Here is a 21,108-nt window from a genome sequence, read left to right on the forward strand (position 1 = left end):
CGCCATCTGGGTATGTGCCCTGACCTGGAATGGAACCTGCAACCTTTTTGGTGCAGGACACAATGCTCCAACCAACTGAGCAACCGGCCCAGGCTGCAGTTTATTTAAAAAATTTTTTTATTGTTGACAGTATTACAGATGTCCCCCAATCCCTCCCCCTTTAGCCCGCCTCCTCCCAGCCCCTGCCCCACCCCAGGCCTTCACCCCACTATTGTCTGTGTCCACTGGTTATGCATATATGCATATAATTTCTTTATTTTAAAGGTACTGCTGTTTAAATTTTTTTCCTGAAGTTTTATTTTTAAAAAAACCTACAGACAATAGTGTAATGAAGGCCTGGGGTGGAAGGTGGTTGCGGGGTAGAAGGGGTCAATGGGGAAAAAAGGGGACATCTGTAATACTTTAAACAATAAAGATAAATTTTAAAAAACCTACAGAAAAGTTGAAAGAGAACACTGAACATCCATATACCCTTCACCTACATTCACCAGTTTTTAATATTTTGCTCTATCTTTTTTTCTATTTTTTCCCTGAAATTCTGAAAGTAAGTTGTAGGCATCATGACTCTCATTTCTAAACTCTGAGCACATATCTCCTAAGAACAAGGGCAGTCTCCTACATGGTATAATACCCTTAGTCTCACTCAGGAACTTTAACCCAAGAAATTTAACATTAATATATTGTTATTGTGTTAATATATAATGCATATTCAGACTTCTTCTAATTGTCCCAAGAATGTCTGTTATAGCTGTTTTTCCCCTCAATTTATTTAGTTGTCATATCTGTTTATTCTCCTTTAGCCTAGAATAATTCCTCTGCTTTTTTTTATTCTCACTGAGGATATGTTTATTGATTTTTGAGAGAGAGAGAGAGAGAGAGAGAGAGAGAGAGATCGATCCATCGGTTGCCTCCCAAACACTCCCCGCGTGGGGAGAGGAAACTGCAACCTAGGTCTGTGCCCTGACCTGGAATCGAACCCGGAACCTTTCGGTGTGCGGGACGAAGCTCCAGCCAACCGAGCCACCCAGCCTGGGCTAATTCCTTTGCTTTGTTTTTTTGTTTTGGTCTTTCACGACATTAAAACTTCTGAAGTATTCAGGTCAGTTATTTTGCAGGAGGTGGAATATTCTGCAATTTCGGATTTGTCCGCAATTTTCCTCATGATTAGATACAGGCTAAATATTTTTTAGGAGAGCACTAAGTCATTAAGTCTTCCAGTGTGACGCAGCAAGAAGTACACGGTGTCGGTCTGTGCCATTACTGGTTAAGTTTGATTCCTTGTTTAAAGCGGTGTCCGCAAGATTTCTATATTGTAAAGGTTCACTTTGTCCCTTTGTAAATAACAGGTAACCCATGGGGTGATACTCTGAGACTGTGCTGCTATCCTTGCCCCACCTTCCACTCGATGGTTCTGGTAGCCACTGATGTTCCTTACTGCAATGTGCTATTTCACTGGTGGTTGAAAATAATAATTTTTTAACCTATCATTCTATATTTGGTCACTATATACCTTTGTAAAAAATGCACCCGACGCCACTGTTTTGACTCCCGGTCGGGGCGCGTGGCCCGGCTGTGGGCTCGATCCCCAGCGGGGACAGTGCAGGAGGCAGCCGATTGCTGTTTTTCTCATGGATGTTTCTCTCTCTCTCCTTCTGCCTTCCTCTCTCTTTTAAAAAATCAGTAAAAACATATATTTTTTAAAAAGTGTACTCTCCAATGTAACCAGAGGGAGCCGCTTTGTGTTGTTTTGTGACGTCCCTGTCCATCCTAAGCACTTATTTCAGCCACAGCAAGATGACAACGGCCCATCTATCACTTTCTCTGCCCCATACTTAGAATCAGCCATTTTCCCAAAGATTTCTCTTCTTTATCTTTCACACTCAATGAGTATCTTGTCATTCATTTAAAATTTTTATATTGAGTGCTTACTATGAACAAGACAGATAAGTTCCCATCTCTCATGGTATTTACATTTTCAGGGGGGAAGACAAATGTTATACAAATATATACGGAAATAAATATATAATTACAAAGGTGGTAAGTGCCTTGAAGGAAAATTACATGCCATGTAATTACAAGTCAGTTTTACAAAAAGAAATGGCTCTTATATTTGTCTTTTTATTTGTATTTCTACCATCACCACACTGGAACAGACAATTATTTTCCCATGGGAATAATTGTGGTGGCGGCATAACTAGTTTCTTTGCCTAAAATCTCACTCCTAATTGTCATCAGGTTTTTTTGCATCTTCTATCAACATGTTTCTTAGCACAATGGTGCTGCCATAATTGTCACTAAAAACTCATCAGGAAAGAAAAACAAAAACAAAATTGTGTTGATTTTAAAATCCTGAATCAAATAGTTTTCTTTGTTATGGGCAGGTTCCCATGTAAAAATAATATGTATATTTTTTATTATATGTAATATATATTTGTGTGTATATATAATAAGGCACAGAATATAGTAATATATAGAAGAGCCAAACTATTTGAAAAGAGCCTATTCTCCTGTGGGTTATAATTTATGTTTGAAATTGGAGAAAAATTAGAAAGTAACATTATATAAAAGGATTCTTTTGAATATTTTTTGTAGTTCTCAACTAAATCTCAACTAAAATGTCAAGAGGATGGACAAAGTTCTGTTTGAATATAAGGTTTTTATTCAGCATAAAAATCCAAAGACTGAGAAAGATCGTGATGGAATGTTATAAAATCATAAAGGACATATAATCAGCAAACAGACTTATCAAATTCTGGGACATTAAAAACAGAGGGGCACTTGAAGATGTTAGAACTTCAAGCACAGCGATAAACTTTGGGAAACAGTTACTCTAAGAGGCCTTGTCACCTGAAAAATCGAAAAGGGTTTATTTAGATAGTAGTGACTGAAGATTTTATAACTTTCATTAATATAGGACTGTATACCATAGTCTACAGAGAACTGTAATGTCACTAGAAGGGATTTAAGGATATATCTGCCTTTCAACATTATGGAAAACAATACACTCGCAGTAAAAAGAATATCAAACCTCACACTTGAGATCAACTTTATTAAGGGCAATCTTGAATTCTCTGCCAATGTCCAGATACACACATGGGCCACTGCAGATCTCTCTCTCTCCTCTCTCTTTCTCCCCAACTCTTTCTCTATTTCATCTCACTGTCTTCTGAATACTACTGTTAAAAAATGTCAGCCTGTATACAAAATGAGAAAAAGTTTTTCTAGCAAAATCTTAGGTAAATATGAGAAGAAGAAGAAAAAAATTTAAAGAGCACTTGGTTCTACATTCAGAATTTTATCTTCCTATGAAAGTCCTTGGGCATGCTTGACATTAAAAGGCCCATTCATAACATCTTGGCCATTTGACTATCAGTATTTCCCAAAGTGTGGTCCTTGGAACTATAGTCCTTGGGAGATACTCCATGAGGTGTCTTACAGAAAAGACACATGTGACTTTTTGTTGAATATAAGTCATTTACAGAGATAATAATCATCAGTCTATTCAAATTATGAAGAATATCATTAGTAGCAATGGGCCAGTAAACAAATTTTAAATATTTTTACTTAATCTAAAGTGTTTACAGGAGCCTCACTCTTTAAATGTAATGTAAGCTAAACCTTATAGCAGTTTGTTAGATTAAAACATTTTGTTAGTTTAATAAGTGTAATGTTACTTAAAATTATAAAGTTAGTTAAAAATTATATCTGGCCTTATTCTTTTAAAATTTACTCATAAATTTTAGAATAAAATACTTTTAAAAACTCAAGAAACTTTTGCATATGGGTTCATCTACTAATGTGCAATAATTTTCTATTTTGAAAATTTGAAAAATCCTTTTAGAACCTTTCTGTAGATAGCCTTTGTATGTCCTTGCAAATCTAGAGGAGTTATGGTCTATTGCACTATAAAAAACCGCCCTAAAACTTAGTGTCTTGAAACAACAATTTATTATCTCTAATGATTCTGTGACTTGATTGGGCTCAGTTGGACGGTTCTTCCAAAGGTCTCACTTAGGGTCTCCCATGAGACTGCAGTCACAGGATTGGAGTCATCTTAAGGCTCAGCTGGGATGCTGCAAAGGCCTGGTCATTCTCTCCACATAGTCTCAGAGCATTTCCATGAGGTTCTTTTACAGGGTAGCTGGAATTTTACGTGGTGGCTCAGAACTCCCAGGAGCAGAAAAGGAAAGCTTGTTATGACTTTCATGTGTCCTAGGCACTTTTGCCTTTGTGAGACTCTCCTCCATAAAAAAAGGAGAAACATTATATTTTATGATAGCATTGGTATAAAGATGAACATATTAATATTATATGCTAAATTTCTTTCTTTGACATAAAAGTTCGTTTTTATTGTTTTCTTTTGGATTGAAAATTTTAAGCTAATGTAAAGTCTAGGCAGAGAATGTTTTAATAAATGAATGCCTTAAGAATAAAAAAGAAAAGAAAAGGAGTTGAAACATTGTTGTGGGTCATAAAAAGAAGTATTGCGGGCCCTAAGCACTACTCAATCTAATGAATAAGTTGGCCCTAGGCCTTCTGCTGCATTCTGTTAATTAAAACAAATCACAGGACAACAACCCTAGCAGGTAAATATACAAGGCATAAATACTGGGAAGTAGAATTCATTGGGGCCATCCGTGGAGAATAGCTATCACCTTTAATTAGAATACAATTTCAAGAAAGGATGTAACAACCTGTTTTTTCTAACTCACTTCCTTGTGGAAATGAGATAAGAATGGAGTATGATTTTCTGGTGTAGTGGGAAGGTAGATTTACCAGCTGGCCACTGGGCTACGAGCTGGATTTACATTGGATAATAATATTCCTTTGTTTCCTCACAATTTCACTTGAATTTATGTTTTGCAGTTATTTTGTTTATTTATTTAATTATACTTACTAATTTATTTTCAGGAAAGTCAGGAAAACTTCAGTAACCTGGGTATTGGTCAGTCTGTGCACATCAATGTTGATTTTCAATCTCCTCTTTGTGTTTGGAATTGAAAACTCCAATAAGAACTTAGACACACGTGACATCAATCTTACCGCTTCTAATAAAAATGAAGTTCCCACAAGAGAAATTATGGACACTTCGAATGCCCAGTGCACGGCGATTGCTGCCTTGCTGCACTATTTTCTGTTAGTGACGTTTACCTGGACTGGACTCAGTGCTGCACAGCTCTATTTCCTTCTCATTAGGACCATGAAGCCTCTTCCTCGACATTTCACTCTTTACATTTCTTTAATTGGATGGGGTAAGAGTTTGCTTCTCTACTTACTTAGGAATTTGGTTTTGTTGAAATATTAATTAATTTTGCAATCACTTTTATTTTTTTCTACTTATTGGGGTGACATTGTTATATGAGTTTTAGATGTACAATCCTATAGTACATCATTTGTATATTGCATTGTGTGTTCATTACTGCAAGTCAAGTCTTCCATCACTATTCATCCCCCTTTTATCCGCTTCTACCTCCCCCACCTCCCCTTTCCCTCTGGTAATCAATCGCCATACTGTTGTCTATGAGGTTTTTTTGCTTTTTTCTTAATCCCTTCACCTTTTTAACCCAGCCCCACAACTCCCTCCCCCCTGACAGCTGTCAGCCTGGCTCTATCTATGAGTCTGTTTCTGTTTTGTTTGTTAATTTATATTGTTCATTAGATTCCTCATATGAGTAAAATCATACGGTACTTGCCTTTTCTGCTGGCTCATTTCACTTAGCATAATGCTCTCCAGGTCCATCATGCTGTTGCAAAGGGTAAGATTTCCTTCCTTTTTTATGGCCAAGTAGTATTCCATTGGGTAGATGTACCATAGCTCTTTTACCCACTCATCTACTGATGGGCACTTGGGCTGCTTCCATACCTTAGCTATTGTAAATAATTCTGCAATGAACACAGGGGTGTCAGGAACCAGCCTGAAAGACGAACAAACCTGAGTTCGAGGGGTGGGAATTAGAGACAAACACAGTTATGGGATCAGGAGGGCTGCCCTCCAATGAGGTGCAGCCCCAAATGGCTTCAATGCCTTTATTATATAGTGAGTAACAAACAACTGGTAAGAAAGTGAGGGTGATACAAAGTAGTTCTTCCCAGGCTGCACAGACACACTTTTAGCGTAAACATCCTGCCTCCTGCATGAGCTCAGACCTTTGTAACTATCTTAATTTCGGCTCCCCACAGGAATCTTCCGGGAGGGTCGAGTCCCTGACTCCAGACCCTCAGGTGACGTGGACCATGTCCAGACAAGTCACCGGCTCCCAACATAGGGGTGCACATATTCTTTTGAATTAGCGTTTCCTGTTTCTTTAGATATATTCCCAGAAGTGGAATTGCTGGGTCATAAGGCAGTTTCATTTTTAATTTTTGAGGAACCTCCATACTGCTTTCCATAGTGGCTGCACCAGTCGGCATTCCCACCAGCAGTGTACTAGGGTTCCCTTATCTCCACATCCTCGCCGACACTTGTTGTTTGTTGATTTATTGATGACAGCCATTCCGGCAGGTGTGAGGCAATATCTCATTGTGGTTTTAATTTCCATTTTTCTAATGGAAATAATTTAATTTAACCAAATGCCTATTGAAAGCCTAGTAGTACCAGGCCTTGAGGTAGGGGAGATAGAAAATTCAGAAATCAGTAAAAGTGCCTTCCACCCAGGAGCTCATAGTTCTATGGAGGCAGGTGGATCAAGGCAGCTCTACTAGATATGTCATAAGCTAACTTCAAGATGTTAATATCCTTCAACATCTCTATTAATTTGATTTGAGATTTAGACCACAAAAAACTTTCTAGCTACTTTAAAAGAAATGTTTAAGAAAGACAATTAGAGTGACTCTTTAAGAAAAATAAATTGAAAACTGTTGACCTACATCTGTAGGGTCATTTAGTACATTGTCTATAGTGGAAAGAACAATACATCCTGAAAAGGGTGAATTGTATAATTCATTCATGATCTTTTATAATTAATCCCAGTCTTAGGTAAATTATTAATTCTGTGCCTCTCTTTATCATCTAGGAGTCCCAGCTGTCGTGGTGGCTATGACGCTGGGAATTACTTTTTCTCAGGATCCTTCACAATGGGAGTTAAACTACCGGCAAGAAGAAATGTGAGTTTATATATTTTAAGATGCCCATGTCTTTGATATGAGTGCAACTATTCAGTGATGTTGAGTCCAACTGTCACTGTACACATGCCTCTCACTTTATAGTAATTGTCATATTCCAAGTGGGTGTTTCAAATTCTCAAAGAACACATTATATTTTAAATATGGTGACATGAAAGTTTCCTCTGATAAATCTTTTGGTAAAGCAAGCATTTACCTCCTAAATTTATAAATTTGAACTTTCTTATGTTAAATTGAACTTTTTATTGTCTGAAAAATTATAGGACAAAATAGGTGTGATCCTCAGTGACATCTTGCCATAGTTTTCTCATGTAGATAACAGAACCACAATAACAGAAGCACCTGCTCAGCGGTTCCTGTGAGGGGCGAAACAAATGTGGAAACCTGTCATAACCTGAAGAGCACTATCCATGCTAACGAGCCAATTTTATGTTTATATGATTATAATGAATATTTCATGATGATTTATGACACATAACAAATTCTCCCTGTGACTCCAGCCTGAATAACTGTTGATCGTGGAAGTTCCTGGCTGGATGGTGTTGGCTTTTTGCATGGGGAGGGAGAGGAGAGAGCTGAGCTGAACTTTCTACGTGTATTTCTGCTACGAAACAACTGCTCTTTAACTGATCCTCCCTCCTCTTATAACCCAATCATTCTTATCGCCACATTCCACCTTCAGACCCAGACCAACTCAAATAAAAATAAAACTCTTGGAAATGTGCAATACACTCGAGGGGAGGCTGTGGTGTTAGGGTGCTTACCTATTTCCAGGACTAACCTACCTATGCCCAGCTGTGGAATAGGAGGCTACCTGCCTGGTTTGATTTTTAGGAGCCAAACACTTCAGGTACTATTTTCTCTGTTTAATTAGGGTTAAGTATCTTTTAATGAGTTTAAATTTTGAACTCCACTATTAGAGATCGGGAGAAGATGCAAATATCTCATGGGAGAGATAATTTACTTCAAATTGCATTTTTAATTTCCTACCATAACCCAGGCACAGGGCTTGACCTACTCCTAAAAAAGCCTTTAGGAGAAAGAAGACCACTGTCTTAAATTTATTCACACCGAGCTATAAATAATTGAGAGCAGATTCTTTCCTGATTTGTTCATGAGTACAGTACTGGCTGTTAGGGAAGACGCTAGGCGACGGATAATAAAAGTTGTGGGGAGAGGAAAGGATGTGTAGCATCTGCCTCCTCTTGGACCCTTATCCTTCACATTCCACCCTGTACGCAGGCATCAAGGGTGACATTCCTTTAGGATTTATTTAGAAAGAGGAGGGACTCTTTTGGTTTTCCTCCCAGTGGTTGAGCCTCAATATCCTATGCTCTGCCCCACTGCTCCCTGCTCTGCCGGTGATACCTGAAACCCTAACCCAGTTCCCCTGACATATTGCTATCTTTGCAAGAAGGAACCAATTAAGGGGCAAAGGCAGGGCAGGCCATGTTCCTCCTTAATGCTCTATCCCCCAGTTCTCTGTACCACCATCATATAGGCTGTTTTCAGGCTTTTTTGAAGGGTTGAGGTAATCATGAGAAATTATAATGCATGAAGGGGGAAATTATTCGAATGTATGCTATGTATGTGAAAGCTGTCTTCATGGCGTGCTTCATGGCAAAATCACCAGGCAAGATAAACACTTCATCTGAGGCCACTTATGATGCTCTCCAGGCCTCAGGTCCATAAGTGTTTGTCAGTTCATCTTATACGGTATGACTTTCCAATCCCCACTCTAGAAATCTTGCTCCAAGCCTACAGAGGTTAGTCTCACTCTAGGATCCATCTTTCTCCTCAGCAGTCTACTTCTCAAAATCTGAGTTAATAAATTAAGGATAATAAAGGGAGAGGCTGTTGTGAGAACAAATTTAGCATGATTCTTTCCAAGTAATACAAAGGATAGAGGTGGTGAGGAGGAGTCCCCTCCTGGTGCACCCTTCCTAATGACCATGGGTGCCCAAGCTTATTTCCTTTTCAGGTCTCCTCATCAGTGTCAGGTAGTTGGGGAATCTTACAGACATTTGTACACACACACGTCTATAGCATAGTCGTTCTCAGAAACTGTATCGTCTAAAGTTTAAACAACTCAAGATTCATTTGCAAGTCTCCTTTACCCAGGAGAGTTGGATTGTTCATTTTCTTTCTTAATCTTTTCCTCCCCTTTTAAACTGTGTTTCTGCCCAGCCGGGCGTGCCTCAGTGGTTGAGCGTCGACCTAGGATCCAGGTGATCGGGGTTCGATTCTCGATCAGGGCACATGCCCGGGTTGCGGGCTCCATCAGTGATGTTTCTATCTCTCTATCCCTCTCCTTTCCTCTCTCTGAAATCAATAAAGATATGCTTAAAAAATAAATAAATAAACTGTGTTTCTTTAGGCTTCCTGGATAAGACGTGTTCATCTTTTTCATTTCAAACTTTTGATAGTCACTTGCTTAGTCACCAAAAAAGCTTCTTGAGATTTGAAAGGACTTTCCATCAGGATTTCATTAAATTCTTAGCCAAGTGCCCTCATTTCTCCTGTGTAGGGAATTGTAAAATGGAGGATGACAGGAGAGCTGTTCTCCAGTTACAGGCGAAAGCAAAGGGAAGCCAGAAGTCCTGAAGATAAACTTGCTCACTCTCACCATTTTATTTAAGGATGGACCTATTCTATGTATTAGTGGATTAGAGGCACCCCTTTTCATTTTTTAATTCATTACAGAGACTTGAGCATCATTCTAGTTTCCTTGTAGATGATTCAGATTAGAAATATGATTTGTAATGATTTAAATGATAACAGCATCCAAAGCAAAACAGTTTAGAAATCCTTTAACATGTATAATGATGGTGTTTTACCTACATGGGAAGAAAACATACATTAATTGAATGCCAAATATATGCCAGAGCTTCTCACATTAATACCCAAATGCCTACTTGACACCTCCACTTGCTGTCTAATAAGACATCTCCTGGTCTTCCCTCCCAAACTTGCTCTTCCCATTACCTTCCCTATGTCAGTTAATGATTCCATTCCTCCAGGAGCTCAGCCAAAGACTCTGGAGTCATCCTTAAGTCTCTTACATCTCACATAAAAACCTTTCAATAAGATAAATCATTTTGCTTTACTTATACCTGGAACCAGACTATTTCTTTTTTCTTTTTTTTTTATTGAATTTATTGGAGTGACATTGGTTAATAAAATTATATAGGTTTTAGGTGTACAGTTCTATAATACATCATCTGTATATTGCATGGTGTGTTTACCACCCCAAGTCAAGTCTCCTTCCATTACCATTTATTCCCCTTATACCCTCTTCTGCCTCTCCCAACCCTCCTTCCCCCCATGCTATTATCTATGTCTATGAGGTCCTTTCTGCGTAATCCCTTCACCTTTTTCACCCAGCCCCACAACCTCCCTCCCCTCTGACAGCTTTTGGTCTATTCTCTATCTATGAGTCTGTTTCTATTTTGTTTGCTAGTTTATTTTGTTCATTAGATTCCACATATGAATGAAATCATATGGTATTTGTCTTTCTCTGACTGGCTTATTTCACTTAGTATAATGTTCTCCAGATCCATCCGTGCTGTTGCAAAGGGTAAGATTTTGTTCTTTTTTGTAGCTGAATAATGTTCCACTGTGTAGATGTACCACAGATTTTTACTCATCTACTGATGATCACTTGGGCTGCTTCCAAATCTTGGCTATTGTAAATAATGCTGCAATGAACATAGGGGTGCATATATTCTTTTGAATTAGTTGGAACCATACTAGTTCTTAAAATCACTTCTCCTGTTCCAAGCCACCAGATTATTGCAATAAACTCTTGGCGGATTTTCTACCTTTGCATATGTCTTTCTCTTATCTTTGCATCTAGCTGGACTAATACTTTTAAAACTCAAGATATTATATCAAGTTTCTCTTTCTTGCCAAGAGTGCATACAATAACCTATAAAACCCTGACATAATATACATCTTTTCACTAATCCCATCTACTTACTCTGTTCTAGCCGCTGTAGCCTCTTTGCTGTTCCATAAGCCCTCAACTCAAGGCCTCTGCACTTGCTGTTTCCTCTGCCTGAAATTCCTTTCCCCCTCATCTACTTCAGATCTTTCCCCGAGTATGACTTTTTCCCCATAAGGCTTTTCCTGACCATTGTATTAAATGAACTATGCCCACACGCAGTAATAAATACCCACATTACCTGCTTTATTTATCTCCACAGCACTTGTCACCATCTGACAGGATATATATTTTATTTATTTGTTAGTTTTACCAATTTCTCTGCACTAGAATAAATTCACTAAAAAAAGGATTTTGGTTTTTTTTGTTTATTGCTAATATCTCGGGATCTAGAATGGTGTCTGGCATATAACATACTCTTTAAGTACTTATTAAATGAATGAATTAATTCTTACAACAATGCCAGGAGATGATTACTACACCTCGCAGATGAGAAGGAAACACCACCAAACTACTACCACAAATAGCAACAACAAAACAAAACAAAAACTAATGCAATGAGCTTAAATAACTACTCAAATATTTTTAAACATTGAATTTTAAAAATACCAATTAATAAGAGACTGTTTAAATAATTTATGGTATAGCAAAACAATGGAATAATATGTAGCTCTAAAAAATAATGAGGTGTGTCTTTATATTCTGATACGGAAAGATCTCCAAGATATGTTGTTAAGTAAGGTATGGAAGTATCATATGTTACCATTTGCTTAAACATCAGGAAAAAAATATACATTTGCTGGTATATGCATAGCCTAAATCTGGAAGAATACACAAGAAACATTGATTACTACTGGAGATAGAAACTAGGCAACTATGGATAATTGTAGGAGGGGATCCTGTCTCTCTATGAATGTTTGCACCATTTAAATTTTGAGCCATCTAGATGTGCTATATATTCAAAAATAAAATAAAATGATAACTTGCCTAAAGTCAGACATCTAGTTAATGACTGAGAGTGACATTTGAATATGAGACTGCCTGACTCAAAAGCCCATTTTCTTTCCCCTAGCCCATAATGTCTCCTAGAGGAACATGGCAGAACCAATACATTTCATTCTTCTAGTCGGTTGAATTCTTGAGTCATCTCAAATATATAGGACGCAGAGGGACACTCTCTCTCCATCGAGTGCACGTCAATAATGACAACACCATGGAGAAACAGTATGGATACCTTTCTTAGCTTTCTGAAATCATTTCTTTTCTCTCCACAGCTGCTGGCTGGCAATTTCAGGAAGAGGTGATTCTTCTATAGAAAGTCCATTGTTGTGGTCCTTCATTCTGCCTGTGACCATCATCCTCATCAGCAATGTTGTTATACTTATCGTCATTATAGTCAAAGTGCTGTGGAAGAATAACCAGAATCTGACAAGGTAAGATTCCCAGGAAATAGGCAGCCAGCAGGCGTGACTCGCCAGCACCTGATGCAGCACCGCCACACAGCCACACTTCCTAGTGGGGTTTTCAGGCTCTGGGACATGCGGTTTGCAGGACAGAGTTTCTCTTAAACTTTGTCTAAGAAAGTGGGTCTTCTCATCTTCCAACATCAGCACTACAGTGTGGGTCTGCTGCATTACACAACATACTTTTGTGCTATATGAGCCCAACTAAAAAACTCAACCCGTTTTCTCCCAAATACTCATTAAATCAGGTTTGAATAAAGAAATGAGAGGGTTGTGAATAGATGACGGCAACTGTATTTTCACTTTGTAAACTAGTAGCTGTAGCCTATGTTTTACATGTGTTGCTTGAATCACATAACGGATTTATATATTTTACTTGTAAACATATAATAATAGGAATATTTCACTTAAAAATGTTTTGTGTTTTTTGTTCTTGGAAGAAAAAGGAACATCTGGCAACATTAAGCCCACATTCCCCGCAGATGGGGCATGTGCTCTCTTCATCAGTTCCCATGTGGACTGCTTCTCTCCTTTATATATCCTTTCGGACCCCAATAAGCATTTTCATTATCATCCCTGATAAACAGAAAAAGCTTTCAGGGGGGGAGAGAAAGAACAGAAAATATTAAATATATTCTCTCCCCACACCCCACCACCCATCTCCCACAGTAAAAAGTGGTTAAAACACAGTACCAATGAAGCTATGAATTCAGGTTTAATTCTTAGCCCAACAAGACTTATCCATGAGCTTTGCTGGTCACCAAATCAATGCACTTGGTATGAACAGATGATGAAAACAACTCTCATCAGTGGGACAGCTTACATATGTGACTTACCAATCAAGAGTAGTATCATCTTTTCTATATGAATGATAGTCCATTTGATGAGAAATATGGGAAAAGATTATCAGTGATAATCATTTAAACCTACGTTTTATTAGAAATGCAGAAAAATCTTGCAATTCTCAATCTAATTGCAAATTAGGTTATATTTCCTTTATACAAAACAATGTCGTTTTGGCCTCAGACATCAACCAGATTTGTATTTCTAAATTTTGTTACAATGAAAAGCATGTTATGATTTAATTGTTTAACAAGTTATCTTTCATGTATCAGTTAGCTTTTGCTGCATAACAAACCACCCCAAAACTTAATGGCTTAGAATGGCAAATGCTTATAATTTGTCATAAGTTTGAGTGTTGGTTGGGTAGTTGTCCTGGTTTGGGCTGGCCTGAATGTGGGTGGATGATCTAGAGTGACTCTCTTGCCTGGTATTACACAGTGGTGGGTTGGTATTGAGTGGTAGCTGCTCAGTGGGGAAAACTCACCTTTTCTCCACATGGTCTCTCATCCTGCATTAAAGTGGTGCAGGCATCTTAACATAGTGGGCTCAGGGTTCCAAAGAGCAATAAGAGAAGGCAAACTCTGATGAAAAAATGCTTTCAAGCCTCTGCTTGACTGCTTCTCACCAGCGAGATATTAGTAATTGTCCCACTATCAAGGGAAGATCACTCTGCACTTTAATAACCTTTCATTCCCATTATCAGCCTCCATCATGGGAAGGTTCCAGATACCCCAAAAAACAGTTTCTCACTGGCCAATCCAATAGTAATAATCACTAAAATAAAATTATCTTCCAAAGAAAGAATTGATTCTTTGTGAAATTGACTGTAAGTATTGAAGGAACTGTTTATGCCTGATACAGCTATCACTGTATTTCTTAATAAGGCTTGCCAAATCAGATTCTATCCAGCATGGCATAGGTCTAGTATCATTTTTCCACCGGAGGCATAATGTTGTTAAATGAGCAGTATATATGGGCAGCTGAATATATATTCTCAATAGTAGGGTAACAATGATATTAATAAGAAAAATAACTGAATGAACCATATTTTCTTTCTTGCTTTCTCTTACCTAGCACAAAAAAGGTTTCAGTGCTAAAGAAGATTTTTAGCACGGTATCAATTGCAGTCGTTTTAGGAATGACCTGGATTCTGGCATACTTTATGCTAATCGATAATGATAACGTCAGAGTCGTCTTCAGCTACATATTCTGCCTCTTCAACACTACTCAGGTATGGCTGAAAGTAACAGACCATGCAGTGGAGGTGATATTGCTGTGCACCAAAGTTTGCTCCTTTTAAAGCTTCCTGAAGGTCATTGCTTAGTACCTTTAAGAGATTCTATTTTAGTATCCTTTGAGGGAAGACAAAAGAAAGTTCTTTATGACTTAACTACTATGTCCTTTCCTTTGCTAAAGTACATAGAATATAATATCCCTAAGTTTGGATCATGTTAGTCCCTCTTCTCAGAGCAGGAGAGACTTTGCCAGGCAAATAGCTTGGGAAACACTTCCTTTCCTTTTCTCCCATGCTACAGGTTCACAGCAGCTACTAACTGTGGTCAGAAAAGACAATATTACAGTTATTGCTGGAACTTGGACCCATATGGGGTGGGCTGGATTAAAAAATTTTGTTTTCTATTGATTTCAGAGGGAGAGGTGAGGAAGAGAGAGAGACACACACCAATGTGAGAGAAACATCAATCGGTTGCCTCCCGTATGCACCCCGACTAGGAATCAACCCCGTGGCCTTTTGATGTATGGGATGATGCTCCAACTGAGCAACCTGGCCAGGGCTCTTTCTCTCTCTTTTAAAATTTTTATAAGATTATTTATTTTATCTTTTAAAAAACTTTCCTGAGGAATAATTGAGAATAACTGACAAATATAATTGCATATATATAAAGTGTACAATGTGATGATTTGATATACCTATACATTGTAGAATGATTACCAAGATCAAAATAATTAACAATCCACATCACATAGTTAACTTTTGTGTGTGTGTGTGTGGTGAGACAGACTTCCACAGGATAGTGTCTTCATGGATTCTCCATAGTCTAGGTCTTTTCCTAATTATTGTACAACCAGAAATTCTATCCTGTATTATCTTTTACTTAGAATTTAAATTCTGGAGAAGCCAGATGAAATACCGCACAGAGAGGAGCTTTTCTAGAGACCAGATTTCTCATGTCCCCCAAATAAATTTCTCTCCCGTAAACAATCAGAATAGCCAATGACCATTTTTGTCCTTCTGAAACCCATGTCCCCATGCGCACTTCCTGTGTCATCAAGGCCTTCTTCAGCTGCGTTAGATACCATCTGCTGGTTAACAATCAGATTAATCCCCCTACTTTGTCCAGCGAACTGGCCTATCTCTTGCCAATAAGTATTGATTCTGTTAGTCAGACTCTCAGAGTCTTTGGATTATCTTACCATAGCGCCAGAAGTCTCCCAAAGTTATGGAATATAATTCTAGAAATAAATTCTTATAAGACTTAGGGGTCATATGGATGCCAATCTGGAAGACATCCATGGATATTTATTTTTATTATATCTTTATTGATTTCAGAGAGAGAAAGGGAGCGGGAGAGAGAGAGATGGAAACATCAGTGATGAGAGAATCATTGATCAGCTGCCTCCTGCACGCCCCCTGCTGGGGATCGAGCCCGCAACCCGGGCATGTGCCCCGACCGGGAATTGAACCCCGATCCCCTGGATCCTAGATCGATGCTCAACCGCTGAGCCACGCCGGCCGGGCTCCATGGGTATTTATTTTTAACAACTTTTCTTTTTTAAAGAGTTTAAAACACAAGAAGTTGCAAAAAAACAAAAACACACCAAAAAACAGTGCTGCCGAGTTCCCACGTACTCTTTGCCCAGCTTCCCCTAAATTGATAATTACCTTGTATAGCCCCAGGGCGTTGTCCAAATCAAGAAATAATCGCGGGCACAGTGCTGTCAACTCAGCTCGCGATGCTACTCAGGGTGTCCAGTTGGGGTGTCGGCGGCCGAGAGAGAGGGTGGGGGCGAGGCGGAATCACCACGCGTCCGCTGGCTCCGCGCCCGTCTGACGCTAAGCTTTCATCCCGCCTAACAGGGGCTGCAGATTTTTATCCTCTACACGGTCAGGACAAAAGTCTTCCAGAGCAGGGCGTCCAGAGTCCTGCAGTCGCTGTCGGCGTCCGCGGCCCGGGTGCGGTTGCGGCCGGCGGCGGCCCCGCTGCGCCTGCGCGCGCGGGTGTACGACATGCTCCGCTCGCTGCCCGCGCTGCACGAGCGCTTCCGGCTGCTCGAGTCCTTCGCGGGCACGGAGGACACGTCGGTCTCCGACGACCAGGCGGACGCGAGCATCTAGACCGACGGCGGCTGCCGCGGCGGCCCTTTGAGCGCAGCCTGGGCGAGTGCTGCTTTTCCTGTTTCTTTCCTTTCTTACCCGGGCCGCCCGGGAAGCCTCCCGCAGTATGTTTTGCTCCAGGTTAAAAATCAGGTCAAACCTGCTGTTTATTCTCATCAGGGATCGTGGGTTTGCTAGTTTTTCTGGCTTTCAACAGATGCTTACCCGAGTGAGGCGAAGAAGTCCACCCGGCGTTCAAGATAATCCAAGAGCATCGTTGCTCCTCCTGTCATAAAACCTGTGACCAACTTCGATACAAATGCAGGACCTTAGGTGAATTCAGTTTTTTTTAAAAATATACCTTTATTGATTTCAGAGAGAGGAAAGGAGAGGGGGAGAGAGAGAGAGAGAAACATCAATGAGGAGAGAGTCATTGATCAAGCCCGCAACCGGCCATGTGCCCTGACTGGGAATCGAACCCCAATCGCCTGGATCCCAGGTCGATGCTCAACCGCTGAGCCACGCCCGGCTGGGCTTTTTTTTTTTGTTTTTAGATGAATTCATTTGTAATTCACTGCAAAAGACACGAGAAAAATTGACCCCTCCGAGAACAAAATGACTTCTGATGAACACTGCGAAGAGTTGCTTGTATGTATCATACTTTCCATCTGTGAATATTTAAAATTTGTATGTGCTTGTACTTTCCAGTTAAGAATTTTGTACCAATTTAAACTTCTGGAAGGGGAATTTTTTTTTTCTTTTTTCTTAAATCATGTTTCATGAGCTGAGGAGCTGGCTCTATGAGATACAGGCAGTGAGACGTAGAAATATTAGCCGGTTCCTAAAGCCTCCGGATATTTCCTTCCACTTCTTCATATATTTGCCCTTTCATTGATGAAATGACACTGAAACTCACAAAATGAAAACGTTGGCCACGGTCACCCCTTATGGCTTTTAAAAGATCTAACTGCTCATGAAATTTCAAACGCTTGAGTGATGAATGACTCCCTAAGTGAAAAACGGGCCTCCACTGGGGCGGGGAGCACCCCCCCTGGACCTAGGATGCCCGGCCTTTCAATTGCTGTATTCTGTTTTGTCATGAACTTGGTAGCTGCTGTGAGGACACTGAGCTAAGGCGCTAACAGATGTCAGGGAACTGTGGCATACCCTTCTCACCACACCCTAAAGTACGTGTGTTCTTGATAGAAATGCTTGTAAATGACTGTTGGATTCCTAGGCAAGACAACAAGAGCCTGTTTCGTCTGTAGGGTAACTGAGACCTTACAGGCTAATGGGAAAATGTAAAGGGAGAGAATACAGAAGAAAAGCAGTTCGCAGAGGTCCGTGTTTTAGTGGTGGTATAATGCTAGGCCTAGATCGAGGCTGCACACAGGGAAAATTATAAGATGTGGGTGACCTGCTCTATGTCCTGAAATATATACTCAGGTAAAAATAAACCTTAAGTAAGGGCCATTTTAAATGTGTGGGGGGGAAAAAAATCACCAAAGAACCACATTTAGTCTGAGTGTGGAGTACATGTGTTCCCTTGATGATTTTAGTTTTCTTTGCACTTTTTCAGCACTCTTGGAGTATAGCAAACCAGAATTCTATATATGGTTCCCAGAATGGGTGTCCCATAAATGTGCTGGCTCCACGTGTATATTGTGGAGGCTAAACCAGGCAGACATTGATGTACCCACCCTGAAATCCAACCACGAGGACACAATTCTATTGACTTAAGCTTTTCCTCATGCATTGGTCAGGAATCTTTTCATTTAGTGATAGCAATCCAACACAAATTAGGTTAAGGGTCAAAGAGAATTTAATGGCTCAATTAATTGTGAAGTCCAAAGGCTGAGCTGGTTTTTGGTAGGGTGACTATATATGTTCTGGTTTGCCTGGGCCTGTCCCAATTTGTGCCTGTTGTCCTGACTTAAGTATTACTAGCAGTTCCTTTTACTCTCAAGAGTGTCCTGGTTTGGGACATACAATATATGATAATGTTAATTTTAGGTTTAGAGTTCAAATGCAAGGAGTTCAAAGAATGTGTCAAGATTCTTTTTATCTCCCTGTTTTGTTTGGCTCTTTGTGCTTCAGTGTTTGGCTTCATTCTCAAGCTGGGTATACATGGGTGGAAAGCGGCCATTGGCATCTCCATCCTCCTCCTGCCTTGCAGCCTCCCATCAGTGTCTCCCATTGGCTGTAGCCAGCCAGAAGCCAGCTGAGCTACGAACCTGTGGAGCTCAGTCCCCTGTGATACGGAGCACAGCAGAGGCAGGGAGACCAAAGGACCTAAGAACTTGGTCCTTGCTTGGACCTCAGAACTGAGAACCTTGCTTGGTCATGTGTCCACAGGTATTGCGTTCAGGGAATATTGGTCCAGTTTGGGTCTCATACCCACTGTGAAGTGGAGGAATAGGGGAAGACTTGGTTGACAGGTTATCCTGAAGTGCAGCATGGACAGTTACACCAAGGATAGGATGCTGGCAGCATCCACTGTATCTCCTGACAAAATACAAGTACCTGTGGCAAGACACCCATTTCCAGACTCATCAATCATTTCTCTTACTCTGAATGAACCTGCTAGATCCTTGTCTGAGCAGGGTTTGAATTGGGTGGGTAAGGAAAGCAAGAGATTATTTATTCCCTTGGAAGCTGAGGAGCAAGGATAGATATTGTAGAAGTAGAAGAGTGACCTATTTAAAACTAAAATTTCAGGAAAGGAAGACTCATATTACTGCAGAACTGGTTTGGGACCAACTTTTGTGGTTCTGATTTATATTGTGTGATAACAGTGCCTGATAGCCTTTGATTGTAGCAGCACATGTTGTTTCTTTGGAAACAAACCACCCCGACCTTTGGATTTCCTTTCCTGGGTCTTAACTGACAGTTCAGAGCTCACTGTTTAACTGCAAGAGTCTGGGTTGCTTTTTTCTAATGCTTCCCATTTGAAAGATTATCTTGCCTCTTTTTCTTTTTTTCTGTCACCAACAAATAGAGATTATTCTCAAGGTCATTGCTATCAGTTGGTCATTGCCTCATCAGAAGAGCTTGGCATTCTTTGCAAACATATGGGGAACCCAGGCCAAAAGTGCTGATTAGATTGTACCAGCCTGTCAACCACTGGAGCTCTCTGGCTCTGTGGAACCTCCTTAATGTGACCCTGGGGCTTTTAGTACCTGGCTGGTCAGATGAGGTCCAGGACAGAGCCACTAGGATTATGTTCTACCCTGGGGCCAAAGGTGCAGGGTTGGGGATGGGGCAGGTTATATTTACATTTATCTTTTTAAAGCACTGTGCTAACCATTTTAAAAATGATTTTAAAAGGTATTCACAAAGTATATATTTTTTAAAAAGCAAAATCGATAATTTCTAACCAAACATATCAATGTCTGTTTTTCCATATTCCCTTATGCTGTTTGTTTTACTATATAAGAATTTTGCAGAACTGTAATTATAGTAAATGAAATTTTATTCTTATTCTCACTTAAAATTACCTAGTAATGCAGTCCTTGTAATACTTAATGATTGTATAATGTAGCATAGTTTACTAAGTTGTTTATTATTGGATATCCACATCATTTCCATTTTCAATATTATAGTGTAAAAATGAATAAATTGGTACATATATACTTTCTCTTTCTTTTTAATTATTTCCTTAAGATAAATTCTCAGGAGTTCCCTTCTATTAGAGTTATGAGCCCTTTACCTATTACATTTGGTGAAAATATTTTCCCTCATTTTAATATAATAAAATGCTTGCTCTGCATTTAATTAAAAATATCAAAAGATTTATACAGCATTTAGCAATTTTTAAGTTTATATGTCCTCATACAGGCGGATTATTTTTCATTTCAGTTTAAGGAATATGTAAGAAACTTCTAAAATGAAGAATAGGGGCATAAATATGCCAACCAAGGCCAAATGAATCATGTGTGACCGAATGAATCACATGGCATGTCTAACCCATCATTATATCATTTAGCAGTTGGGTGAGGTTCTATGACAAGTTATTTTTTCTTCTCAGATGTGTTTTTTGACTATTTGTGTCCATTTACATTTTCTTAAAATTAGAACACTAAATCTTAGAGAAGAGAGGAATAAGCTTTATTAGCAATTATTTTTTAACACACACAAAAGATTCAAAGTAGTGTTATAGGTGCATCATCTATATTACTTCATTTACATACAGGTAACCTATTAAAATGTGTATTTGAAAATAATATATAACACTGCTGAAAAACTGATTAAGTAAGAAAATCAAGAGGAAGGGAAAATAATCATAGGAGCAAAAAGAAAGAAGCCAGGGATGAGATTAGTACCCAGGAAGCGTGTTATATGGCCTGGTAGTTTTGCTAGGAGTGGGCCACAGATTAGACCATCAGCTTCCTGACACCCAACAT

General features: G+C 39.4%; 1 protein-coding gene across 1 annotated transcript in view; it reads left to right on the forward strand.

Moving 5' to 3' along the window:
* The window catches only part of ADGRG7 (adhesion G protein-coupled receptor G7), a gene marked incomplete at both ends in the record, with an annotated part of 46,335 nt that extends 29,609 nt beyond the window's left edge, over nt 1-16,726 (forward strand). The window contains 5 exons of the mRNA XM_081137997.1: nt 4,912-5,252; nt 7,014-7,104; nt 12,340-12,498; nt 14,446-14,602; nt 16,469-16,726. Of these exons, the coding sequence (XP_080994123.1) occupies nt 4,912-5,252; nt 7,014-7,104; nt 12,340-12,498; nt 14,446-14,602; nt 16,469-16,726 (1,006 nt within the window). The remainder of the gene's footprint in view (nt 1-4,911; nt 5,253-7,013; nt 7,105-12,339; nt 12,499-14,445; nt 14,603-16,468) is intronic.
* Between the last annotated feature and the right edge of the window lie 4,382 nt (nt 16,727-21,108).

The sequence above is a fragment of the Miniopterus schreibersii genome (assembly GCF_964146895.1).
Source record: "Miniopterus schreibersii genome assembly, chromosome: 5".
Taxonomy (NCBI): domain Eukaryota; kingdom Metazoa; phylum Chordata; class Mammalia; order Chiroptera; family Miniopteridae; genus Miniopterus; species Miniopterus schreibersii.